The following is a 13,013-nucleotide window of genomic DNA, read 5'->3' on the forward strand; positions in this document are numbered from 1 at the left end:
CTCCCGCGCCAACACAGGGAGAGCTCACACGCCTACACAAGCAGATCTCCCGCGCCAACACAGGCAGATCTCCCGCGCCATCACAGGCAGCTCTCCCGCGCCAACACAGGCAGATCTCCCGCGCCAACACAGGGAGAGCTTCCTCGCCAACACAGGGAGAGCTCCCGCGCCAACACAGGGAGAGCTCACACACCTACACAAGCAGATCTCCCGCGCCAACACAGGGAGAGCTTCCTCGCCTACACAAGCAGATCTCCCACGCCAACACAGGGAGAGCTCCCGCGCCAACACAGGGAGAGCTCACACGCCTACACAAGCAGATCTCCCGCGCCAACACAGGGAGATCTCCTGCGCCAACACAGAGAGATCTCCCGCGCCAACACAGGGAGAGCTTCCTCGCCAACACAGGCAGATCTCCCGCGCCAACACAGAGAGATCTCCCACGCCAACACAGGGAGAGCTCACACGCCTACACAAGCAGATCTCCCGTGCCAACACAGGGAGAGCTTCCTCGCCTACACAGGCAGATCTCCCGCGCCAACACAGAGAGATCTCCCACGCCAGCACAGGGAGAGCTTCCTCGCCTACACAGGCAGATCTCCCGCGCCAACACAGAGAGATCTCCCACGCCAACACAGGCAGATCTCCCGCGCCAACACAGGGAGAGCTTCCTCGCCAACACAGGCAGATCTCCCGCGCCAACACAGGCAGATCTCCCGCGTCATCACAGGCAGATCTCCCGCGCCAACACAGGCAGATCTCCCGCGCCAACACAGGGAGAGCTCACACGCCTACACAAGCAGATCTCCCGCTCCAACACAGGCAGATCTCCCGCGCCAATACAGAGAGATCTCCCACGCCAACACAGGGAGAGCTTCCTCGCCAACACAGGCAGATCTCCCGCGCCATCACAGGCAGCTCTCCCGCGCCAACACAGGGAGAGCTCCCACACTAACACAGGCAGATCTCCCGCACCAACACAGGCAGAGCTCCCGCACCAACACAGGGAGAGCTTCCTCGCCAACACAGGCAGATCTCCCGCGCCAACACAGAGAGATCTCCCACGCCAACACAGGCAGATCTCCCGCGCCAACACAGGGAGAGCTTCCTCGCCAACACAGGCAGATCTCCCGCGCCAACACAGGCAGATCTCCCGCGTCATCACAGGCAGATCTCCCGCGCCAACACAGGCAGATCTCCCGCGCCAACACAGGGAGAGCTCACACGCCTACACAAGCAGATCTCCCGCTCCAACACAGGCAGATCTCCCGCGCCAATACAGAGAGATCTCCCACGCCAACACAGGGAGAGCTTCCTCGCCAACACAGGCAGATCTCCCGCGCCATCACAGGCAGCTCTCCCGCGCCAACACAGGGAGAGCTCACACGCCTACACAAGCAGATCTCCCGCTCCAACACAGGCAGATCTCCCGCGCCAATACAGAGAGATCTCCCACGCCAACACAGGGAGAGCTTCCTCGCCAACACAGGCAGATCTCCCGCGCCATCACAGGCAGCTCTCCCGCGCCAACACAGGGAGAGCTCCCGCGCCAACACAGGGAGAGCTCACACGCCTACACAAGCAGATCTCCCGCGCCAACACAGGAAGAGCTCCCGCGCCTACACAGGCAGATCTCCCGCGCCAACACAGGCAGATCTCCCGCGCCAACACAGGCAGATCTCCCGCGCCAACACAGGCAGATCTCCCGCGCCAACACAGGCAGATCTCCCGCGCCAACACAGGCAGATCTCCCGCGCCAACACAGAGAGATCTCCCGCGCCAACACAGGGAGAGCTCTCACGCTAACAGCGGCAGATCTCCAACACTAACACAGGTGTGTTTGCGCAGGAACGCAAACACAGGGAGAGCTCCCACACTAACACAGGCAGATCTCCCGCACCAACACAGGCAGAGCTCCCGCGCCAACACAGGGAGAGCTTCCTCGCCAACACAGGCAGATCTCCCGCACCAACACAGGCAGAACTCCCGCGCCAACACAGGCAGATCTCCCGCGCCAACACAGAGAGATCTCCCGCGCCAACACAGGCAGATCTCCCGCGCCAACACAGGCAGATCTCCCGCGCCAACACAGGCAGATCTCCCGCGCCAACACAGGGAGAGCTCCCGCGCCAACACAGGGAGAGCTGCTGTGCCTACACAGGAAGAGTTTCCTCGCCAACACAGGGAGAGCTCTCACGCTAACAGCGGCAGATCTCCAACACTAACACAGGTGTGTTTGCGCAGGAACGCAAACACAGGGAGAGCTCCCACACTAACACAGGCAGATCTCCCGCACCAACACAGGCAGAGCTCCCGCGCCAACACAGGGAGAGCTTCCTCGCCAACACAGGGAGAGCTCCCGCGCCTACATAAGCAGATCTCCCGCGCCAACACAGGCAGATCTCCCACGCCAACACAGAGAGATCTCCTGCGCCAACACAGGAAGAGCTCCCGCGCCTACACAGGCAGATCTCCCGCGCCAACACAGGGAGAGCTCCCGCGCCAACACAGGCAGATCTCCCGCGCCAACACAGAGAGATCTCCCGCGCCAACACAGGGAGAGCTCTCACGCTAACAGCGGCAGATCTCCAACACTAACACAGGTGTGTTTGCGCAGGAACGCAAACACAGGGAGAGCTCCCACACTAACACAGGCAGATCTCCCGCACCAACACAGGCAGAGCTCCCGCGCCAACACAGGGAGAGCTTCCTCGCCAACACAGGGAGAGCTCCCGCGCCTACATAAGCAGATCTCCCGCGCCAACACAGGCAGATCTCCCACGCCAACACAGAGAGATCTCCTGCGCCAACACAGGAAGAGCTCCCGCGCCTACACAGGCAGATCTCCCGCGCCAACACAGGGAGAGCTCCCGCGCCAACACAGGCAGATCTCCCGCACCAACACAGGCAGAGCTCCCGCGCCAACACAGGCAGATCTCCCGCGCCAACACAGGCAGATCTCCCGCACCAACACAGGCAGAGCTCCCGCGCCAACACAGGGAGAGCTCCCGCGCCAACACAGGGAGAGCTTCCTCGCCAACACAGGGAGAGCTCCCGCGCCTACACAAGCAGATCTCCCGCGCCAACACAGGCAGATCTCCCACGCCAACACAGAGAGATCTCCCGCGCCAACACAGGAAGAGCTCCCGCGCCTACACAGGCAGATCTCCCGCGCTAACACAGGCAGATCTCACACTAACAGCGGCAGATCTCCAACACTAACGCAGGTAGAGTTCCTGCGCAAACACAGGGAGAGCTCCCACGCTAACACAGGCAGAGCTCCCGTGCCAACACAGGGAGAGCTCCCTCGCCAACACAAGGAGAACTCCCGCGCCTTCACAGGGAGAGTTCCTGCGCCTACACAGGCAGATCTCCCGCACTTACACAGGGAGAGCTCCCTTGGTAACACAGGCAGATCTCCCACGCTAACACAGGGAGAACCCCCGGCACTTACATAGGGAGAGCTCCTCTGGTAACACAGGCAGATCTCTCGCACTAACACAGGGAGAACCCCCGGCACTTACATAGGGAGAGCTCCTCTGGTAACACAGGCAGATCTCCCGCACTAACACAGGGAGAGCTTGGAAACTCCTCCCACACAAGGATTCAAATTTGCAACCTTGGAGATGTGAGGCCACTTGTAAGCCACTGTCGGAATCCAAGTTAAGTAAAACATAAAATTAAATAACAATCATATGTCTTCTTTTTCTATTGCTCCATCTGTAGTATAGCTCCACCCAATTCATAATACTGAAAATGCTTTTAAAAGATAGACAGGGCTTGTGAGGAGGGCGTGGTCATGTGAGGTAACAGTGTCAAGCACATTAATGTTACCATAAATCTATTTAATGTTTTCACAGACTTTATGTAAGTTAACAATTAGAATAAGTCTTTATCAGAATCAGATTCAGCATCACATTTGTTGGCCAAATTTGTGAGTGAACACATACAAGGAATTTGATTCCAGTCGTTGGTGTCTCTTAAGCATGGTATAAAGAACATCAACAATATACAATATAGCTAAAATCTTATATACAGAAAAATACAAGGATTTTCAGTGAATTTATATGAGTGACTGTTAGTATATCCGCATATTCACAATGTCTTGTACTGTACTGTATTTGGGCCAGTGGTGGCCTAGCGGTTAAGGAAGCGGCCCTGTAATCAGAAGGTTGCCAGTTCAAATCCCGAACCAAGGTGCCACTGAGATGCCACTGAGCAAAGCTCCGTCTCCACACACTGCTCCCCGGGTGCCTGTCATGGCTGCCCACTCCTCACCAAGGGTGATGGTTAAATGCAGAGGACACATTTCGTTGTGTCACCGTGTGCTGTGCTGCAGTGTTTCACAATGACAACAAATTTTTTTTCTTTTTTTTTTGTTACTGAGGAAACGTCCTACGGCATTTTTTCTGACGGATAAATCTGCTCTGTGGAACAAAGAGACCACATTATCAATGTTCTTTTTTGAGAACATCTGCAATGGCTGGACTATTTTGAATTTTTTTTTTCCCGTCTCCTCTCTTAGCAGGGAGCGGTGAAATTGCACACTGCTGATTCATGTAGGTGGGGATTAGTCTCCTGCCCTTTCACTTCCTCTCATTATCTATTCTGACCAATATAACTCATGTCTGCCACTACAAAAGGGGCTATATTTTAAAACGCTCGACGTACAGGAGTGACCTTGGCATAAAAAAATAAATAAATAAAATAAGAAAAAATCTGTGAGGATGTGACCACGCCCACTCTGACTACCCATGGCAACGCATTAATATATATATATATATATATATATATATATATATACACACACACACACACACACACACATATATATACATACACACACACACACACACACACACACACACATATATATATATATATATATATATATATATATATATATATATATATATATATATATATATATATATATATTAATGCGTTGCCATGTGTAGTCAGAGTGGGCGTGGTCACGTCCTCACAGCTTTGCATTGGTGCTGAGGAAATCCGCTGCAGTAGGAGCCAATCAATCAACAAAAGCGACCACTGCTCTCCACGGGGCCAGGCGATAAGAAGTTATTTTGTGTTAACTTATTCATTTTGAAGCTTTTCTGTTTAAATCAAAGAACTGATTTTATACCCTTCTGTGTGAATTAGTGGAGATATGGCATGACGTTGAATTAACATGAATTAAAGGAGCTGGTGAAGAAAATAAGTTTAATGTGACTGCCACTACAGTCTTGTCATGTCTGACATACTTTTGTCACTTCAGCATTAATCAGCTCTGCATCTCAGTTCCATTCATTCATCCCTGCTCCGTCGGTTATTCTGCATAAGGAGTGCTCATTTACTAAGGGGGGGTGGAGATGTGGACTTTGGAATATAATTCTGAAGCAGAACTGTGCTCTCTGGTCACATGACCTGTATTCTCGAGTCAGCCTCACCCCTTCAAGGCAAGGGTAAGGGTCTGAAGAATCCAGCTTCTGCGATTCCTCCTTCGGGAAAAAAGTAGACCCAATCTAGAACTCTCAAAAGGCACCATTTTACCAATTCAGTGAAGGGATCAAATGCCACATCTGTGCTGAGATCTTATTTTCCCAGAGAAACGGTGTCTGTACCTCTCCCAAAGCAGGGCAGGTTGGAGGACCCGGTGCACTTTTTCACGCTGGTCTCTACAGACAGGGGGCAAGAGAGGGGGTGCTCACACTTCTTGCCAGTCCAGCCCTCTTGACAATCACACCTCCCGCAGTTGCACTGGCCGTGACCTTGAGAGAAGAGGTAGGGAGAGGCCAGAGAGTGACGCTGAAAAAGTGACGCTCGGAGAAATGAATGCAAACACATGACCATGATGAAAGTGTGCCAGTGTTAATATACACTAAATATAGTTTATAGCCAGTTTCATAATGTGTATTTATAGACTATACAAGTATATTTAAACATTTCTTTGAAATCTGCACCTCTCAATTTTAAGAAAATATTATGTGAAGCTGAGTTAGTTCCTTCTATTAGAAACAGATGTTTAAAGGCTCTTCATGTTCAAGTTTCCATGTTCCTGATCAGACGTTAATCCTGAAGAGATATGTTCACAGTGATGAGAAGTGGGTGGAGGGAGCTCCGCATGGACTCCGCATGGAGTCCACTTCCTGCCATCACACTGAAGCCGTGTTTCCCTCCAGACTGTGGATAAAGAGGCTTTCGTGTGTGTTTGTGAAAAGCCTTAACAAAGCCAAGGATAATTTAGCATTGTTTGCTTCACTGACTGTTGTGTGGTGATCCAGGTCATTATTTTTTTACTTGGCAGGTAAAAGTTGCCATTCTTCCAAAATTTATTTTGACAATTCATAAATTAATGTTTTAAATTAGTGTTTTAAAGGCTATGGATAGTTTTATAGTCAATTATCGCACTTTTATGAACTATTGTTTGATTTGTTTTCCGAAAACAGGCAAGTTTTTATAAAATCTGTAGTTAATATTATTTTATTCTATTGTAAATCATCACAATCTTCCTAAAGTAAAAAGTACATATTCCTACATTTTAATAATGATGTTATATGTTTACTTTGTAATCATTACAGATCCGGTTTGGTCTCATTGTTGCTCACAGAGATTCTTTTATTATCTCCATGTTTTTCATCAGCTATTAAATGAAGGATGTATTAGTTTAGACTTGTATTAAAGGTCCCATGACATGAAAACTAATAGGAGTTCCCCTAGCCTGTCTGTGGTCCTACAGTGGCTAGAAATAGCGACATGTGCAAAGCGTGCTTTGGTCATTCTGCTTCGCCCTGAGGATGTCAGAAGGGCAAAGTTTACCTCCCCTTTCTCTTGTTTTGAGAAAGGGGAGCAGCCCTCCACGAAAAAAGTAGGTCCAACGACCATAATGGCAAACTTGTTTTTTTAGACATTGTGGTTGGTGACTTCATTTCTGCAAAATGCCCCCTCACCTCTATTGGCTGCTCTCCTCGTCGCCCCGCCTCTCTTCTCCTCATTAAGCATTAAGTGCTTTTACTGAAATTTACTTTATTTAGCAGACGCTTTTATCCAAAGCGACTTACAAGAGGAAGACACCAGCAATTCTCGTTCGATTTCTATAGAATATTGAGTTTACAAACTAAGAGCCCTGATAAGGCTCAACTTTTAAACTTTTACAGGTGACACATTTTGTCATGGCTGCCGCCCTCAAGCCATGACTGTGTTGGAAGTGGCTGTAGCTCTGCACCAAGGTGATTTTCGGAAAGAGTATAGTACTATAGTATTAGGGGACTACTAAAGACCTAGATATAAAGCAAAACATTTTCTCATGCCATGGGACATATATTTGACAAGCAGCTGATTGTCCCCCACATAGCTACTTTTTATTCTTTTGATTTGATTAAGTTTCAGAGCCCACACTTTTTTAATGTGAGCTTCAGTCCTTGACAATTCAGTCTTTTTTGACAAGGCTATGCTTCGTCTCAGCCATCCCTAGTAGCAGTTCACCAAAATCAAGGACCCTCACCTGAACAGAAGAGGTCAGAGTATCGGTCATAGGTTCTGTGGCAGCTCCTCTCGTCGCACTCGCACGTGTCCCCATGGATGTCCCCCCAGTCCCCGGATGGGTCCACGTCATAGCAGGTGCACTCCCCACACACACATGTGCCTACAGGTTTAACAGGAGAATGGGATGACGGCACACATACTCATTTATGCATAAAACAAGGCCAGTCGGTTAGAGAAACCTTTATAGATTTTACATAATAATTAAGTCGCTCTTCGCTGGCGTTAAAAGCTTTTCGGGGTTGTACTAATTTGGCTTGAAAAAAATTAGATGCTACGGTTAACCGCACAGAATTTTGAAGTGATTTGCCGAAAAGGAGGGTGGGTTCCCTGCGGGCCGGCAAGCCTTTCACCGCGGCTGACTATAAAGCAAGGCTTGGTGAGCAGAGCCCGACTCTGCCTGTGAGATAATCTGGCCGACTGTGGCCATCGGGAGCGAGCCAGCTAGAGGGACGGGGCCAAGGAAAGCACCATCCCTCTGATGAATTTAAGCCAGACCACCAGCTGAGCGCGGCCAGTGGAAATCCCATTTTGTCTTATCTGTGATCCAGCAGGAGAGCGGGGAGGGAGGGGCAGAGGGGAACTGCAGACCCAGCCTCAGAAAGGGCTGGGCCACCACCGGCACCAGTTCTGAATTTGGTGTGTCTGACAGCAAAATCTGCCCTATAAAGTATAATATGCACCATTCTAACACAGTTTCTTCCATTGTAAGCATGTTTGTGTGTGAATAGGTTCAGTTTTAGTTTAAACTGAATGCTGCACTACATTTCTGTCAATTATGTATGTAGTTTTTCTTATATTTCACTTGCAGTAAGAGCTTCATTACTATATGCCATGCTATGCTATGCTGTGCTGTGCTTTTATTACAAAATATTACACTTTTTGTGGTCTACACATATATGCACTTACACATTCTGTTAATTGTGTCCCTTCATAATCCTTTTCTTATTATATAAGTCCAAGGCTGAGACTATTACTGTAAGCATACATATGTACAGCCTTGTGCATCATCTTGAAACAGGCATCAATTTCTGGAGAAACTGGAGAAAGTAAGTTTGACTGACGCCTTAACTAAAAGGTGCCAATGTGCCAACCATAAGCAGAACGATGAAAGTGGGAAATAATATTAAGTCAAGGAACCCAGAGTGCTTCCCAGCGGGGTAAATAACAGGTATCTCTGCTTTACATTTGATGTCGGATGCAAGCAGGCACTTCTAGTTCATTTCTGCTTTTGTCTGTGTCTTAAACCTCAAAGGGACACACAGCTCCTTTTGACAGATTCAGCATTTAAAAACAGGAATGACTAGGCAACTGTGATTGTGATTGCTCTGTCTTTTGTGTGCTGATTAATTTCAAGTTCAATTTCTAGATCTCCACTATGTTCAACACATTTTCACATTCTCTGCCATCTTTAATGAATCCGTCATGTATGCATCACAATACCCTTCCAAATGTGTCCTATATTTAAAAACCAATAGAAAGTAATTTAATTTTTTTGTTAAATAGAAATCTAGAAGTGTGATTACATCATGCAGGCTAAGACACTTGACCGATATATTCAGCTGTGTGGTCAAGTCCAGACCATGTTCCACTTAACAGTCCTCCAGTGCTTGTAATTAATTTTAGAGAGCTCTACTGAAAGCTCCAGGGATCTTTTCCAAACCGGGCTTTTCCACGCATGATGGATTGTACAGAATACAGGAGTTGATTATTTATTTTTTTATTTTTTTATCTTCTTCCTTTTTTTCGGTCTCTGTAATAGTTTGGGAATGAAGCCAAAGCTGGGCCACTCTCATCTGTCCATGTCAGTGAAAAGAAAATTACGCAGAAAAAAAGGCCAGATTGAGGAAACGTGCCTTATTTAGAAGTACAGCAGTGAATGAGCGTCCGCAAGGAAACCCCTGCATTACACTAAACTACCTGCTTAGACCGTGTTTTCTGTAGTAGCTTCACACTAAATATTACACCAAAGTGTCTGATGAGTCTAATACTTAAAACAGTGTGATTTGTTTTTTTCAAGACTAACCTCTGTTGCTACAGATCTTGCCATCTGGTGATGTGCATCTGCGCTTGCTCTCCCACGGGCTGATGTCGCACTGGAATTCACATTTATCTCCATGCCAACCAGACGAGCAGTAACAGTTTCCACAGTAACACTTCCCGTGGCCTGGAAGCAGAACGCAGTCAGAGAGAGAAGGGGACGTGTGCAGGGCTGGCTTGTTGTCTGCTGCGGCGTCTCATACCAACTGACTGTGTTTTCCTGCGATCATGAGCTAGACATTTTGATGACAGACAGAGGCAATGTACATGCACGCAAGGCCCTATCGAGGCTTATTCATTTTATTTACCATGGAGGCTTGTGACTTTTTATGTGATTCTGAGATGGGAGGAAATTACAATGGAACTCAGGAGGGTCAGTGAGCCACTTACGTTTTACACTAACTAAAGAATTAAAATTGTCGTAGCATTTTTCCTGTACAAAATAAAAAACAGAAAAGGATTCAATCATTCAATTAATCACATTTAATGCAAATGGTTGTATATGGCATTTAATAATGCAATAGTACAGAATAAAGAAAAACGAAATAATGATGCAAATGAAATAAGTACAGCATGCTTTCTTAAAAATAAATGTATAAACTAAGGGTTTAACCCTCACTGAGGGTGATGGGTTAAATTGCAGAAATATCACAATGACAAAAACAATCATTTCACTAAAGATGAAATGTCTTATGTGTTATCAATATAATTAGTTTTACATTCATAAATGTCTGCGTTTCAGTGCACATTCACAGTGTTACAAAGGTCTGACATCATTTATGCCGAACTGTTTCTCTATCCTCTTAAAAAAAGGCAGTGCATAAAAAAATATCTATACACACACACACACACACACACACACACACACACACATACACACACATAATTAAATTTTAATAAATGTAATTATGCTGAATTGGTTTATTATTTTCTATTCAACAGCATTAAATGAACATATGAGCATAGAACTGAAATTCACTCAACTCAAGTTATAGGTCAGTCTTCTATGCATTTACTCCATGTAGCTTCTACATGACTAACACGCAGCTACTGAATAATAAAGAGCTAATTGCTGGCGTGTCATGAGGGTTCACTTAAACTGTAAAATTATTTATAAAAGCATGTTATTTACCATTTTTCTGCTAAACATTGTAATTGCCAGTATACCCTAACGAAAGGGTCCACATCAGCACCAATACCACATGTTGAGTATAAAGAAACGTGTGAGAACGTTTTCAGCCACAGGGCTGTTGTGAGGGTGAGGTGCCGCGTACCTCCACACACCTCTCCAGACTCCTCGTCCAGGCACTCGCTGTCATCGCACTCGCAGTAGCGCCCACTGATGAGGCCTCTGCCGTCGGGGTTGTGGCACATGCAGCTGCCGCAGTGACAGGAGCCTGTTGGGCAGACAGAGGAGAGGCTGAGAACACTAATCCCGGCACAGCACGCCGCCCGTGGTCCAACACCGGCGCAGCACAGGCATATAGATTCATGCCTAAGCCAACACATGAAACATAAACAACACCCCCCCCCCCAAAACACACACACACACATTAACCATACACAATATTTGTCATGGCATTTATCAGACACCCTTATCCAGACTGTCTTACAATCAGTAGTTACAGACACAGTCCCCTGGAGACACCCAGGGTTAAAGGTCCCCTATTGTGAAAATAGATTTAGCTATTATATTGGACTTAGTGATCCCCTAATACAGTATCTGAAGTCTCTTTCTGAAATTACAGCCACTTTGAGACAGTCCCACAATGAGATTTCCCGAGAATGTGCGGTTTCGGTGTGTGTGCTGATGAGGAGGAGAGGAGCCTCTAGAAGGGAGCGGGCACTCACGGACATGACGTCTTGTCCTCGTTTTTCCACAAAAACGTGTTGCGTGGCAAAGCTAAAAAATACATTTGTGCTCATTTTTACATCGAATCACCGAGAAACGGCAATGCTTCGCACGTTTTCAAGCCATAACGGTTGGTGGATAACGGTTGGTGGACAAAGGATGAGAAAGGGGAGGTAACCTTTCCTCTTATCACAACATAAGAGGGGTGGTAGGAGCCTAGAGGGTAACACACTCGTCTATAAACCAGAAGACCCAGGTTCAAATCCCACTTACTACCACTGTGTCCCTGAGCAAGACACTTAACCTTGAGTGTCTCCAGGGGGGGACTGTCCCTGTAACTACTGATTGTAAGTCACTCTGGATAAGGGTGTCTCATAAATGCCATAAATGATAAGAGAACTAATTCCAGATCTGACCATCTGAGCTGTCGCTGTCTGAATGGCGAAACATAGTGGTCAAAGCACACTTTATACATATCGCCATTTCTAGCAGCTGCATTATAACTTACTCAAGAACCCCACTAGGCTACTACCACAACATGCATTATAACTGGAATAAAATGGTCCTCACCCCTAATGCCAATCACTTGCACACTGAACCCTAGGTATATTATTGAGACATTGAGCTGGGCCACAGGTGGCTTCTGAGGCAGGCAGCGGCCCCATAGGGGACAACTAGCCCACACACAGTCACTCTACAGCAGGCAGATAAACCCTTCAAAGCCAGAGCCTCGTACGCACAGCACCAGCACCCCCCCCCCCCCCCCCCCCCCCCCCCTCACCTGCGTTGGAGCACACCACCCCCTGTGGGTTTCGACACAGATCCCTGCTCCTCTTGCTGGAGAGATTACAGTCTTCCTGGTATTGGCACGCCTCCCCGAACCAGTTGTCATCACATATGCACTTCCCACAGTCACAGGTGCCATGTCCTGCAGAACACAACACACACACAGAATCCTGAATGCCAAAGACAGAGGCCACAGTTCCAGAACTTCTAAACCTTCACTGCTAACACTGGCTTATTTCTGTCAGAGGGAAATCAAGATCCTACATAGAAGCAAATGGAGAATTCATGGGATGATGCCATGAAAGTGATTGCTTGATGATGTACTGTCCCCATCCACAGGACACCAATGTAATTTGTGAGTTTAACGATTTGATGTAAATGACATGATTCAGTCATCCTATCTCAACCCAACTCAACACCATGGAACAATGTCTTTGGCACATTGTTTCAACCATCATCATCGGAACACCCTACTAGATAGTTAGATCTTTATAAATGGTCCTTTCAACAGAGTAGAGACTAAGGAGTCTCTAACAAGGACTTGTTTTTATAGGTCCACATCTATATGTGGTTGTGTGGAGGACTTTAATCTTCTCACATGGTTAGAACTGCCATGTTAGATCTGTTAGATCTGGTAACCAGATCCTTGCATACCTCAGAATTTAACCAAAATTCAAATCAGGTTGATATTTCTTTTTAAAGCCATCGTGACACATTTTGAAGAGCTTCCCAGACTGAGCCAAGAAATACAGAGAATGCCGACTGGAGGCTGCACTCGTCCAAAAACAGGCTAATG

At 47.3% G+C, this 13,013-nt stretch overlaps 1 protein-coding gene across 1 annotated transcript in view; it reads right to left on the reverse strand.

Moving 5' to 3' along the window:
- Window positions 1-13,013, reverse strand: part of itgbl1 (integrin, beta-like 1) — a 43,633-nt gene that overhangs the window by 17,603 nt on the left and 13,017 nt on the right. Inside the window, 5 exon segments of the mRNA XM_028991888.1 lie at window positions 5,622-5,768; window positions 7,502-7,642; window positions 9,566-9,706; window positions 10,854-10,976; window positions 12,213-12,359. Coding sequence (XP_028847721.1) covers window positions 5,622-5,768; window positions 7,502-7,642; window positions 9,566-9,706; window positions 10,854-10,976; window positions 12,213-12,359 — 699 coding nt within the window.

This window comes from Denticeps clupeoides, chromosome 9 (genome assembly GCF_900700375.1).
Source record: "Denticeps clupeoides chromosome 9, fDenClu1.1, whole genome shotgun sequence".
NCBI lineage: Eukaryota > Metazoa > Chordata > Actinopteri > Clupeiformes > Denticipitidae > Denticeps > Denticeps clupeoides.